Source organism: Sarcophilus harrisii, chromosome 1 (genome assembly GCF_902635505.1).
Source record: "Sarcophilus harrisii chromosome 1, mSarHar1.11, whole genome shotgun sequence".
NCBI lineage: Eukaryota > Metazoa > Chordata > Mammalia > Dasyuromorphia > Dasyuridae > Sarcophilus > Sarcophilus harrisii.
Window position 1 is genome coordinate 698,004,049 of NC_045426.1, and position 14,715 is coordinate 698,018,763.

The window sequence follows — 14,715 nt, forward strand, 5'->3', positions numbered from 1 at the left end:
ACATTGTCACTACTGGGTCTGTATTCCAAAGAGACCATAAAAAATGGGAAAGAACCTATATGTGTAAAAATGTTTGTAGCAGTCCTTTTTGTAGTGAAAAGGAATTGGAAATTGAGTGGATGCCCCTCAGTTGGGGAATGGCTGAATAAACTATGGTATATAAATGAAAAGAATATTATACTTCTATAAGAAATGATAAGCAAGCTTCTTTCAGAAAAGCCTGGAAAGACTTAGATGAATTGTTGCCGAGTAAAGTGACAGAACCAAGAGAACATTATACATATTAACAAGATTATATGATGATCAACTGTGATAAACTTGTCTCTTTTCAACAATGCAATGATTCAAAGCACTTTCAATAGATGTGGATGGAAAGTGCCATCAGCATCCAGAGAAAGAACTATGAAGACTGAATATGAATCAAAACATAGTATTTTCATTTGTTGTTGTTGGTTTGCTTGATTTTTTTTCTTTCTTATGCTTTTCCCTTTTGATTTGATGGGAATGATTTGAAGGGATAATTTGAAGCATGATGAATATGGAAATATGTTTAGAAGAAATGCCCATGTTTAACATATATCAGATTACTTGCTGTCTTGGGGAAGGAGAGGGGAGGGAGAAAATTTTGGAACACAAGATTTTGCAAAGGTAAATGTTGAAAACTATCTTTGTATGTATTTGGAAAAATAAAATACTATTGGGGAAAAAAAAGAAATGATGAGCAGGCTGATTTCAGAAAAACCTAGAAACACTGATATAAACTGATGCTAAATGAAGGGAGCAGAACTAGAACATTGTACACAGTAACAGCAAGATTATGTGATGATCGACTATGGTAGATTTAGTTCCTTTAGCAATATATTGAACCAAAACAATTCCAATAGACTTGGAATGAAAAATGCCATCTGCATTCAGAGACAGAACTACAGAGACTGAATGTGGGTCGAAACATAATACTTTCACTTTTTGATTTATTTGTTTTTTCTTTCTCATGGTTTGGTCAGATTTTTCTTGCACAACATGACAAATATGGAAATATGTTTAAAAGAATTGTACACGTATAACCTATATCACATTGGCTGCTGTCTTGAGGAGGAGATATAAAGAAGGGAGGGAAAAAAATTTGGAACACAAAATCTTAGAAAAATGAATGTTGAAAACTATCTTTACATTTATTTGAAAAAATAAAATATCGTTGAGGGGGAAAAAACAATGGACTATGATTTTTCTAAGATGTGGATCTGATAATGTTACTAACTTCCTACAGCTAGTTTCAGAGCTTAAAGAATACATTCCTACAGAAAACAAGTTGCAGACACCAAAACAGCTGTTCCCATTAAAACAAGTTCCACCTATGGAGCAAATGGGCAAATGTCTAGTGATTTTCACTTAAATCATCTAGGCAAAATTTGTTCTAGCTGAAGATTCCAGTAGTTACATTTAGCAAACTCTACTCTGGACTACTAAAAAAGCTATTTGAGCCCTCTGATTTCCTAAATGCACATTAGCATTGCTAATCACTCCAGCATAGATGATGCCTTTTAGACTATTCCCCATACCTTGACTGGGAAAGAAACTTGAATGGCATCACTAATTTAGCAATGAGTGTCAAAATGTACTTTCAGATATGGAGGAAATTCTGTATCTATAGGCCTCAAATATTAAACACTTGCACTCCTGGAATATCCCTACAACCTATCACTTAATGAATCATGGACTTCTAGGAAGAATCTGCAGAGAAGCAAAAAGCAACAAGATCAAAGAATCAAACCAACATTCACCATGGAGACCACATGTACAGTCTAAATGGTTTGGGAGTGAAGAGAAGGGGAAATGTTTTTAGCAAAAATTGTCCAAAAATTCACATTATTTTGATCAGTTCTGGAGATATTCCCCAAATGAAGATAAAAATTACCAAATCAAGAAAATCAACATGTCCTACAAGGGAGCTAATAGTAATACTGCCAAAGCAGTCAACTCCAAATCAAAGTTCTATAATGGATCCTGCTAACCTTGTACAGCTGTTACACCAGGAATCACTGCAGACACTGATGTGGTTTATGATGTGGGGTTTGGTATCAAATGATGTGGTTCAAGAACCAAAATGATGTAGATGATATAGATACCAGATGATGGGAGATACCAAAAGTTGGGGTTTGATCATGTGAAGAATTTACAATGGCCATTCTCTTTGACAAAAGGTAGACTTATTTAGGGGGAGAGGTTACAGACAAAATGAGGGTATACAACAGACACTGGTAAATATGAAATTGAGTTGGGAGAGCATATGTTCCTGAAAAGTACATTTAGTTAGCTATGAGGAGAAGTAGAGTTGGGAAACATTGTAGAATTAGGAAAGATACCACGTGGCATGGGTGAAGGGGAAAGGGAAAGATCCCACGAGGAAGAATGCCATAGCAGACTGACCCAAAGGAAGGCAGCAGTCATGGTCTAGCCCATAAGTAGATTTTATAGGGAAAATTTAACCTGAGATTTCTGACAGGGCCTGGCAAAGCGAGAGCTCTACAGAGGGTGGGTCTCAGAGGTTTGACATAACTTGGATTTCTGAATGGAACCTCCCCAGAGACTGGGATTATGAACCTAAACTGATCTCCGTCAGTGCCTTCTGTCTGCTAGCCTCAGAAATCAATTCTTTAGTTTTAGTTTCTCGGTCCAAAACACCATTCAGGACCTCATCGACTCCATGTCTGGCTTCTTCAGTCATTTCATTAGGGTCATCAATTAATTTTACTAAGCATTAAGGTCAGGATGTGCCAGACATGGTGCTCAGTGCTACAAAACATCTTATTTGATACTCTGGGTGAGAGACAATCATTAACAAGTAATCAAATATAATCGATCCAAGATATCTGAAAAATAATACTTATCACAACACTCTGCGCCAAGTTACAGAAACAAGACAACAGCTGGGTACTGTGATCCCAAGAGGGTATTCACCAGCAGGAATGGCAGAAAAAAGCTTTGAGGTTTAGATAGTCTTAGAGCTGAAAGGGATTTTGGGGCTCATTCAGTCCAACCCCCTAATTTCAAGGAGGATGGAACTCAACCCAATAGATCCAGGCTGGTTATTTTCTCTGCTACTTGCCATTCCCTTTTGTTCCTATTATCCCTAGGGGCTGTCTTCTGCCTCAAGCTTTTCTTCATTTGTTTTCTTTTCCCACACAAAATCTTTTTTCTACCAAAACCTTACAGCAACCTACTCTTTCTTAAGCATATTTCCTTCCCCCATTCCTCCAGTAATGGTTCTCTAAAGAGAAAACAGCAGAACTCTAGGCTGAGTTCACATTCTGATTAATCATCAATGTTTCTAAACTCTCAGTATCTACACTTGTAAAAACACTAGCCCCTGTTTCTCCTTAGTTCAGAATAATGTGGTAGTGGCAAATGAGATAACTATTTTCAATTAAATACAGTATTAAGCAATATGGTATAACTGGAGATCGCTGAGAAACGCAGCAGGCTAACAAACCAGCCTGTCATGCAGCTAGCATCTTGTAATGGACTTGCTCTTTTTGGAGCACTCTTCTGACTGGTTCTTTCAAACAGCAGCTGTGGATACTAATAAAAGGGTAAATTTTGCATGTGCCCAGGGTAAGACTGCAGAGCCTAAGTTGATGTTTCCAACTACACCCAAGCACATGGACAGGAACTTTATCAAAAGCATCTTTGAAAAGGTAGAATTAAATGTGGGTACCAGGATGAACTAATCAAATGTAAATAGTGTTTATGACAAACACCACTTGTGTTAAGCAATGCTAAGTATCCTTTCACATACTTCCAGCATACCCCTTGAAGATAATGATAATCTTCTTTCGCCATAGCTGAGATTTCCCAATGAGGAGAAAAAACATTTCGGGCAATTACAGACTGCAAGTGATGGATGGTGTGTCAAGTACAAGGCACAGAAAAAGATGGGAAGGGGGTTCTAGATCACAAAATCCAAAACCAATTTCACAAGTTAGGGAGCACCCAAAAAACTCCAACTAGAGGTCAAATCTTCTGATCCTAAGCCATCTAAGCTTAACTGAATTGGGTACAAAAGACACACAAGCTATCATTCATATCATGTTCAAAAGTCTTTTAGACTTGAAAGAACCTGCCAAATAGTTCACATTCCACTAGTCAGTGACCTTCAAGAAACCAGGAGCAGACACCTCATCAAAATCACAGCATCATTTGCATGATAGGCAATAAATTAGCCAGCAATTTACTCTGCTGATATCTGGTCATCTTTTTCTTGATAATGAACACTGTAACTATAAATAGTCATAAAAGCCTTCATTGTGTGAAGTTCCTACTTTTGTTGATTGATTTTGACACCATTCTGCTTTTTAGATAAAATGCCCAAGCCAAAACCAAAAAACCCACATCCTTACAGTTTGTGAGACTGAAAGGGCTTCATTCCAAATATTTTCTCAATTTTTACAAGCCGTAGCTTTCTTTCCCACAGGCAGGAAGCCATGATCGTGATTCCTTCCTAGGATTCTACAGCTCAGCTCCTCACAGGTGAGATCTAAATGCATTTACGGTAATAAAATGTGGCAAAAGGCCAAGACCCAAAACAACTATTTCAAAGGCACTGAGAAATCCAGGAGTTCCTTGAAGCAACAATACAATTGAATTAAGGTCAATAAAAAGTATTAATATCTCATTTTACCAAGGAGAAAACTGAAAAGGAAAAAACTAATGTCTCCAGAGAGACCAAACACAAAACAATAATAAAACAATACTACAGAAGCCTAGTTTCCATCTAATGTCTTCTTGTCTTCCAAATACTCTGTTCCAATGAAAGAAAAACAATGGCAAAGATAATAAACTTTAAGAATACCTAAAAACCAAAAAGAAAGAAATACTTAAACCCCTATCTTACATCAGAGATCAAAATAACAAATATGGTTATCATTTTAAATAGATTTTTATTCATATCTTTTGTTTTTCTATCACCTACATTTCCCAGGCTGCCTCTTCCCTTAAGAATAACCTCTTAGACTTACATACACTGATTCGAAATGAAGTAAATAGAACCAAGAGGACATTGTACACAATGGCAACAAGATTATATGATGATCAACTCTTTTCAACAATGAGATAATTCAGTCCAATTCCAAAAGACTTGCAATAAAGAGAGCCATCTACATCCAGAAAGAGGACTAGGGGGACTGAATATAGATCATAACATAGTAATTTCACTTTTTTTGTTGTTATTTGCTTGCTTTTTTTTTTCTCATTTTTTCCCTTTTTGATCTGATTTTTCTTGAGCAGCATGATAAATGTGGAAATATGTATAGAAGAACTGCACATATTTAACATATATTGAATTAGTTGCTATCTACAGAAGGGGAGGATGGAGGGAGAAAAATTTGGAACACAAGGTTTTGCAAGGATGAATGCTGATAACTATCTTTACATGTATTTTGAAAATAAAAAGCTATTATTTAAAAAAAAAAAAAGAGTAACCACTTAAAACAAAGATTTTATTTTCTCTCTTCAAGGGAGTTGGGGATTATATTTTGGGTCTCAGTTTATCTTGCTCCCTCTCTTAATTATGAAAGCAAATGTAAATTGTGAAAGCCTATCATATATACTTCCATAGATCAGTTTCTTTTCAAGAGGTGGATAGCATTTTCCTTCATAAATCTTTCGTAGTTGATACGAATGATCAGATTATTCAGAATAGCTTAATTATTCAAAGTTAGTCTTTGAACAATATTGTTACTGCTGTGTACAACATTCTTTTGGTTCTGCTCATTTCACTCAGCATTATTTCATGCAAGTCTTTCCGTGTTTTTTCTAAAACCAACCTGCTCGTTATTTATTACAGCACAGGAATATTCTTTCACAACCCCATACCATAACTTCTTCAGTCACTCCCCAAATAATAGGCATCCCCTTTTTTGCTTCTTTAGAAGATAGTTTCTTTTCCATTTTTCCTGAATGACCTTGGAAACAAACCCAATAATTGTATTGCTAAGTCACAGGGTATTTGAATTTTATAACTTTTTGGTCATAATTCCGAATTGCTCTCCAAAATGACTAGATCAGGTCACAATCTCACTAACCATGTATTAGTCATGTGTCAATGTCCCAATAATCTTCAAGTGTTATATGGATGTAGTTTTTATTATTTATCAGAACAGTTAAAGACCTACAAAGCAAAAACTAAACAACTGCATTAATTGGTGAATAGGCAGAAGTGTTGTTTCCAAACTCTTATCACCCAGTCTAAAGCATTGGGGAACAAAAAATTTTTCATGCTTTGAATCATGGTATCCATCTTCAAGACATTACTTCAGTACAATTCTGAACTATATTTAAGGGCTATAAAACTCTGTATGTCCTGCAACTCTACAATAACATGACAATGTCTGTATCCTAAAGAGATCAAAGAAAAAGCAAACAGACCTATATATACAAAAATATTAACAATAGTTCTTTTTGTGGTGGCAAAGAATTAGAAATTTAGGAGATGCCCATCAATAAGGGAATGACTGAATATGTTTATAGTAAATGATTGAGATAGAATTCTAATGTGCCATAAAAAATGACAAGGGAATTTCAATAAAACCTAGGAAGACTTATATGAACTGATGCTGAGTGAAGTGAACAGAACCAAGAGAACACTATGCACAGTAAACAGCAATATTTTAAGATTGCTCAACTGTGGTAAAATTTAACTACTCTGATCCAAACAATATTCTATGACAATCATAAAGAATACGTGAGGGGGGAGAGGGAAGCTAGATAGCACAGTGGATAGAGCACCAGCCCTGAAGGCAGGAGGACTTGAGTTCAAATCCAGCCTCAGACACTTAACAATTCCTATCTGTGTGACTCTGAGCTAGTCACTTAACCCCAATTGCCTCAGCAAAAAAAAAAAAAAAAAAGAATACATGATGGTTCAGAAGACTAGATCAGCAGATCAGCTGTGAGATCTACAACCCAATTACAGAAAGCAAATTGTAAGTCCCTGAACTCCAGCATCATAGGTTGAACTTGGCCAAGCTACTCAGTGAGGTGGGGAAGCCTACAGCACACCAGCCCCAGAACACTCTGAGAAGCTCCTGTTACCCTGAAGAAGAAGCTTGGAACAACCTCCCCTCTATCCTATGAGCAGACCTTTAAAATCTTTAAAAATGAGCAAAAGGTCACACTTAAAAAGAGCTTTGACCACAGCTACCATGGAGACAGAAAAAACCAGAACACAAACCCAGAAGAGGAAAGTAAATACAAAATGCCTGCAGATGAAGCCTCAAATGGGGATATGAACTGGTTTCCAGCTCAAAAAGCTCTTTAAAGAGTTCTCAAAGAGTTCAAAAAACATCTAAAAAGAGAGAGGAGGAAAATGAGGAAAAGAAATGAGAGTATTTCAGAAGAGTTAAGAAAGTTTAGGGGGGAAAGTTAACACCTTAGAAAAGAAAGCACAGAAACTGACTGAAGAAAACAACTCCTTAAAAATAAATTTAATGAAATGGGGAAGAAAAAAAAAAAAAAAATATATATATATATATATATATGAAAACAAGCCCTTAAAAAGTAGAATTGGCAGAGTGGGGGAAAAAAAGTCCACTGAATAAAACAACTATTTTAAAAGTACAACTGGCCAAATGCAAAAGGAAGTAAAAGATAACTGAAGAAAATAATTAATTAAAAAGTATAAGTGGAAAATGGAAGTGAATGGGAAATCAAGAATCAAACAAAATCAAAAAACTGAAAAAGTAGAAGAAAACGTAAAATAGCTCATTGGAAAAACAACTGACCTGGAAAATTAGTGGACTACCTCAAAGCCATGATGAAAAAAGGGCTTAGATGACGTCTTTCAAGAAATCATCAAGGAAAACTGCCCTGAATCCCAGAACTAGACAGTAAAACGGTAATTGAAAGAATCCATCAATCACCTCCTGAAAGAGACTCTAAAATGAAAACTCCAAGGAATATTATAACTAAATCCCAGAAATATCAAATCAAGGAAAAAATAAATATCAAAGAATTACAATCAGGATTATCTAAAGAATCAGAGGGTCGGGAGGTAAAGGAGTTTGGACTACAACCAAGAATCAACTACCCAGCAAAATTAAGCATTAGTTTTCAGGGGGAAAGGTAGATATTCAATGAATTAGGCAATTTGCAATCATTTCTAATGAAAAGGGGGAAGCTAATAAAAGAGAGGGCAAAAGTAAAAGGGAAAAACTATAAGAGGGGGTTGAAAAAAGAGGACATATTGAGAGAGATGATAGTCATAAGCAATATACATAAGCAATACAATGGTGACAATGTAAAGGGTAAAAGGAAAGAAAAAAGTATAACTTGGGGAAAAACAGGATGACAGGACATACAGAATAGCACGACATTTGCAACTACCTTATCTTACAAACAAAACACTGTATTTCTCAACTCCAGGCATTTTCTCCAATGGTCCATCCTACCTAGAATACTCTCCCCCTCCTTTACCGACTATTGACCTCTCCGGCTTCCTTTAAGTCCTGACTAAAATCCTACCTTTTTTACAGGAAGCTTTGCTCTTTTTCCAGTACCTTTCTCTCTTTAACAATTTCCTATTTATCCTGGATAGAGCTTACTTGGTATACATTTGTTGGCATGTTCTCATGCCCATTAGACTTGTGAGCTATTTGAGGATAAGAAATGACTTTTGGTTTAACAGAGAACCTAACACACAGGAGATCCTTAATAAATATTGAGTGCCTGGATGCTATGACATTTTGCAAAAAAAAAAAAAAAAAAAAAAAAAAAAGACATCATTGGGAGGGAGAAAGAGGGGAGGGGAAAAAGGAACTGGACCTCAGATTTTATTTGTATAGGGAATTCTCAGGTGAGGAAACTCCCACTATTAATGCAAGGTGGCACCTGTTTCACCACTGACTTTTGCAACTTCCAGTTGCAGAACTGCCTTAAATTCTAAGAATACTTGTTTTTTGTATTTGTTAGTTTTTTCTCTGACCTGAGCAAGTTTGGCCAAGAGAACATTTTACACAGTAACAGCAAGATTATGTGATGATCAACTGTGATGAACTTGACTCTTCTCAACAATGCAGTGATTTAAGGTAATTCCAATATACTTGGGGTGAAAAATGCCATCCACATCCAGAAAGAGGACTATGGAGACTGAATGTGGATCATAACACAGTACTTTCACCTTTTTTTGTTGTTGTTGTTTACTTGTTTTTTTTCTTTCTCATAGTTTTTTTTCCCCTTTAGAACTGACTTTTCTTGTACAACACAACAAATATGAAAATACATTTAAAAGAATTGCACATATGTAATCTATATCAGACTGCTTGCTATCTTGGGAAGGGGGAATTTAGGAAGGAAGGAAAATTTAGAACACAAAAGTTTCACAAAAATGAATGTTGAAAACTAGCTTGTACATGGTATGTGGAAAAATAAAATGCTATTAAAAAAAATTTTTAAAGATGGAAAAAAGAAAAAAGTTCAGGACAGGACAGCACACATGGCATTTCCACCCCCATTTTCCCACCCAATCTATATCCATAGTTTCCTGACAGAGGTGACTGATGAACCTGTGCACACTCAGCATTCCTGCTCCACCTTTGTAAGGACTCAATCCAGTTCTAACATCCAGGACAGAGATGCTCCTGGTCCACGTCAAACTCCATCTTGTGCTTACAGACCAGCAGCTGGAGGTCTGCTCCTGATCCATCAGGGCCCAGAAGGTGGCCAGCATCATGGTACCAGGCCTGGTGATATGGTACCTCAGAAAGTTCTGGAGTATGTAGCACTAGGCCCGATGCAAGCTGCACCTTATCCAAATACCTTCAGCTTAGTTTTGTTGGAGAAAAAAGTTGAGCCTGACCGGACTTGGAGCAGGAATAACTGAGAGCTCCTCATTCACCTTCAGATTCTACTTCTCCATGCAGAACATCTTGTCCCCCGCCTTCTCACTCAGTTGTAGGTAGATGCTTTTATCAATGTGTATAGGGAACAGGGTGAGAGCAAGGGTCAGCAGGGTGTGCATCTCATCCTGCTACTGACATGGAGTTCTGAAATATGTCCCTGGACTCTGGATAACAAGTAAGGTGGTAGCAAAGACCCAGAGGGCATCTTGGTTTCAGTGCATCATCACGCTGCTGACAATTGCCCCACAGTAACTGTGGCAACCTAGCACTTGGCACTTAGGATACACATTTCCCTTGGTGAGCTCCGTGTACTCAAGCACCCAGACAGCACTGCAGTAATCTCCACCTAGAAACAGAGAGGATATAGCACAAGACCAAGCATCTTATGCATGGGCAGTGTAGACAGTGCTACCAGTAGTGCTCCTGAGAGACTAGCTGCATGCTGCATGCTGCTACTGGATTTGTCTACCAGAGAACGAAACACACTGAAGATGCTATGGGCATTCCAGATCTTGGAGTGAGAATAAAGGAAGTGACTTTGTGGCCACTGTGCATTGTTGATGCACAAATGACTGTAACTGAATTAATCGACGCTATCCTACAACCACCAGAAGGATAGGTTAAGAACGCTGCCCATTGAGATGACTCTGAACCACTACATAGAACTCCCAATCCCTCTGTTTTTGTCCACCTGCATTTTTAATTTCCTCCACAGGCTAACTGCACACTATTTCAAAGTCTGATTCTTTTTGTACAGCAAAATAACTATATGAACATGTATACATATATTGTATTTGACTTATACTTTAACATATTTAACATGTATTGGTCAACCTACCATTTGGGGGAGGGATGGGGGGAAGGAGGGGAAAAATTGGAACAGAAGGTTTTGCAACTGTCAATGCTGAAAAATTATCCATGCATATAATTTGTAAATAAAAAGCTATATTAAAAAAAAATGATGCCCATTGCAATTCCAATAGACTTGTGATAGAGAGAGTCATCTCTATTCAGAGAAAGGACTGAATAGGGATCACAGCATAGTATTATCATCATTTTTGCTACTGTTGTTTGATTTTTTTTCCCCTCATTTTTTTCCTTTTGATTTAATTTTTCTTGTGTAGCATAATAAATGTGGAAATATGTTTAGAAGAATTGCACGTTTAATCTGTATTGGATTATTTGCTGTCTAGGATAGGGGGAAGGAGAGAGGAAGGGAGAAAAATCTGGAACACAAACTTTTGCGAGGGTAAATGTTGAAAACTATCTTTGGATGTATTTAAAAAAATAAAAAGCTATAAGTATTTAAAAAAAAAAAAAAAGAAGAAGATGAACAATATCCATCAGCATCGAAAAGAGACTGTGGTGCTTGTACTAAGTCTCAGACCTCTGCTCCAGTGAAGGCCTCCCAGACTCTGGCACATACACACGTGATCAACCTTCTGGTACTTCATTAATGTCAGCTTGTAGGGAATAGCCTCCGCCTCTGGTCAGGGGGATTCTGGTCCAGCTGTTTCTGTGGGTGTCCTGCACGTCAGGCACCTTATGGTTCAGTGATACAGTGGAAGCCCTGGCTGGCTTGCACCTTTTGATCAAAAAGGTGAGGTACAGTTTTATGGAAGCACTGGATGAAGCCTTTGATCACTTCCCAAGCACCTAGGAAGCCACTCATGCTGACTGACATTCCTAAGTCAGGTCCCAGTCAGGGTCTTCTCTGGGTCCATTACAGGCTGTGTAGAGGGACTGTCTGCTCCTGAGCTGGGCACAACAGAGCAGTGGGATCAGAGAGCAAGAGAGCAGCCCAGCACACCGAGAGAGGGCAAAAGACTTGTCCTATTACGTATCAGAGGCAGGACCAGATACAGAGCGCTCTGCTTTGAGGCAGTGTTCTACCCACTTATTCACTAGGGCAAGTTTCCTGGTATATGTAGGTGGGCATGCACATTCTGCACCTGTTTTTGTGTTATGTGTATATACATGTGCTCTGTGTGGTTTGTGTATACACATAAATGTATGTGTATACATAGATACATGTACATGTATGTATCTAATACATATGTTCCCGTGTGTTTGTATACACATAAGGATGTATATGTAACTGTGTGTACAGACAACAAGCATGCTGCACATGGGTGTGCATACAGTAGTATAAAACAATATGAGTACAAATATGATCACCCAAGGGGAAACTGCTGACTGTTGATAGAGCTGCACAATATATCTAAACATCAGAACACTGGGAACTACAGAAAGAAAATGTGCCAAGAAATCTAGAAAAATGTACTAAGTTGTGAGACAAGTGCCCTAAAATGTCAATAACCAGAGGAAAAACATGATGGCCAGCTGTGAAGACAAGATTGGGAAAGCCAAGATTTTGATGCATCATGTGATCAGTAAGACACCCACATCTTTGAAGCAGAAACAATACCACATCACAGGGTATCCAGAGGGGCATGGACAGCTGAATGATGCTATGGGAGAAAACCACTGTACTGTGGTCGGGGAATCAGGTGCTGAGCCCAGCCCTGAAACTAAATGATGTGACTACCTATAGAGGAGTCATTTGGTTTGTGTCCTTGGCGGGATCCCCCACAGAGTGCCCCTTTAACGGTAGGTGTCCCTCAAAGCTGTCTTGGGTCTTCACTTCTCCTTTGAGAAGGAGTAAATCTCATCAGCTCCCATGGATTTCATTTCCACAGAAACCAGTTTCAGTCTAAAGAACCAGCAACAATTTCTAAGCTACCCTTCAGAGTTTAAACCAGAAACTAAACAACTCAAGGATGAAACAAGCAAACAGTAATAGTCTACTAAAGAAAGGATCATTGCTAGGGAGGGTAAGCAAAGCTTCTGAGCAGCCAACTCTTCATAAAAAAGCTATTTAAGTCTTAACTAAGCGACATGGCTCTAAATGAGGCTGCTTCTAAATGGGCTAACCTACAGAAGAGCTATTACAAGAATGGTTTAGTAATGCCAAGTCAAAAAACGGACTGAACTCACGACTCAAAACTCAACTGCAAGAATTTCTGAAAGTTCTAAAGGGCCTATAAAATATTCCACTAACTCCGTGAAATGTCAAGGGAAAAGGGACAAAATAGATAGTATATATGCAAACCAATCATAATAATGTAAAAATATATCTAATAAAAAAAAGAAAAGAACTAGATATAATTTACGGTTTAATGTTTACTACATTTGTATTTTCCTACAAAATTACTATTTTTTAAATTCCAAAAATAAAGCTACTTTATTATTTGGTTACATTCTACCACTAATAAATTCCATAAACATGAAAAAATCCTCAAAGTCAGCACATATTTTAAACTTTGTAAAATCCTACATAGAAAAAAATCGACACACATTTAAATTAATGTTTAAAGCAACCACCATGAGTCACAGATTTATATGTGCCAGGGATATCATCATTTCATGTGTGAAATCTTCACTAGGTAAGAAAAGAGCAACAGGATGATTTCAGAAAGACCTGGAGAGATTTACATGAACTGATGCTAAGTGAAGTGAGTAGAACCAAGAAAACATTGTACATAGCAACAACAAGACTATGTGATAATCAACCTGCAATGAATTTGGCTCTTTTCAACAATGAGGTGATTCAGGCCAATTCCAATAGACTTGTGATGGAGAGGGCCATTTACATCCAGAGAAAGAACTGTGGGGACTGAATGTGGAGCACAACATAGTATTTTCATCTTTTTTACTGTTGTTTATTTGCTTTTTTTCCCTTCTCACTTTTTTCCTTTTTGATCTGATTTTTCTTGTGCAGATGATAAATATGGAAATGTATCTGGAAAAAATACACATGTTTGGCCTATGTTGGGGGGAGGATAGAGGGAGAAGGATTTAGAGCACAGGATTTTGCAGGGGTGAATGCTGGAGGCTATATTTGCATGTATTTTGAAAATTTAAAAAAAAAAAACTATTATTAAAAAAAATTTTTAAAAGAAAGAAATCTGGGGTTTAAAACCCCTCAAATGAAAATGAGCAATGAGCTGCACTTGTGATAATAAGAGAAAAAAAATGACCAGGAGAAGACCAAACTTAAGCATACCTATATTGGTTGCTGTCCCAAGTGACACGGGAGCCACACTTACAAGCACCATCAACCAAGACTCCTGAGTGCTCTGCAGAGTCGGGATAACATTCTAACACTGAACCTTGAGGCCTCGACATGCCACAGTTTGCACAGCAAAGTGCCACATACAAATAGTAGCTCAGTGTGAGTATCACAGAACCAACCCAACCCCAAGTGGATAAAGACAAAATCTATCCTTACCAGATAAAGATTCTCTTTGTCCTGAAATGCATAATGTAACTGAGGAATCCAAGGAGTTGTACTCCGAGATAATATGCTTCGTTCCTCTTCAAAAAATAAAACCTACAGGGAGAAAAACACTTTTAAGCAAACACATTCTCAAAATGGACTTAAAAAACTCAAAATGTGCCTCCCAGCACATACACATGCCCCAAGTTCTAAAAGAAATCTCATTGCCTTAAAATAAAAATGGGGCAAAGCAGATGACCGCTAAGCTTTAGATCTTTCAGCTCTCGAGCAGTAAGGTGTGATCCACCAACATGGCCTCACTGTTCCTTCCAACTGCTATCTTTTTTTTCCTTTTCTGAGCCAAGTTCCTTGAAACTATTGGCATCCTCCATCTCCTTCCCATCAACCATCTCTTTGCTTAGTAATCTGACTTCTTTGAGTCAAATGTTTACTAATGCATAGACATAAGATACCATACATTCAGCACATACACAGTATTTCAGCAGCACTAGCTGACTGCCAAGACTCTTCCTAAAGTCAATT

General features: G+C 37.5%; 1 protein-coding gene across 6 annotated transcripts in view; it reads right to left on the reverse strand.

Moving 5' to 3' along the window:
* The window catches only part of CIT (citron rho-interacting serine/threonine kinase), a 151,200-nt gene that overhangs the window by 120,036 nt on the left and 16,449 nt on the right, over positions 1-14,715 (reverse strand). For all 6 annotated transcript variants that reach the window (XM_031948704.1, XM_031948703.1, XM_023497176.2 and 3 more), the window contains exon 5: positions 14,185-14,286. In XM_031948704.1, the coding sequence (XP_031804564.1) occupies positions 14,185-14,286 (102 nt within the window). The remainder of the gene's footprint in view (positions 1-14,184; positions 14,287-14,715) is intronic.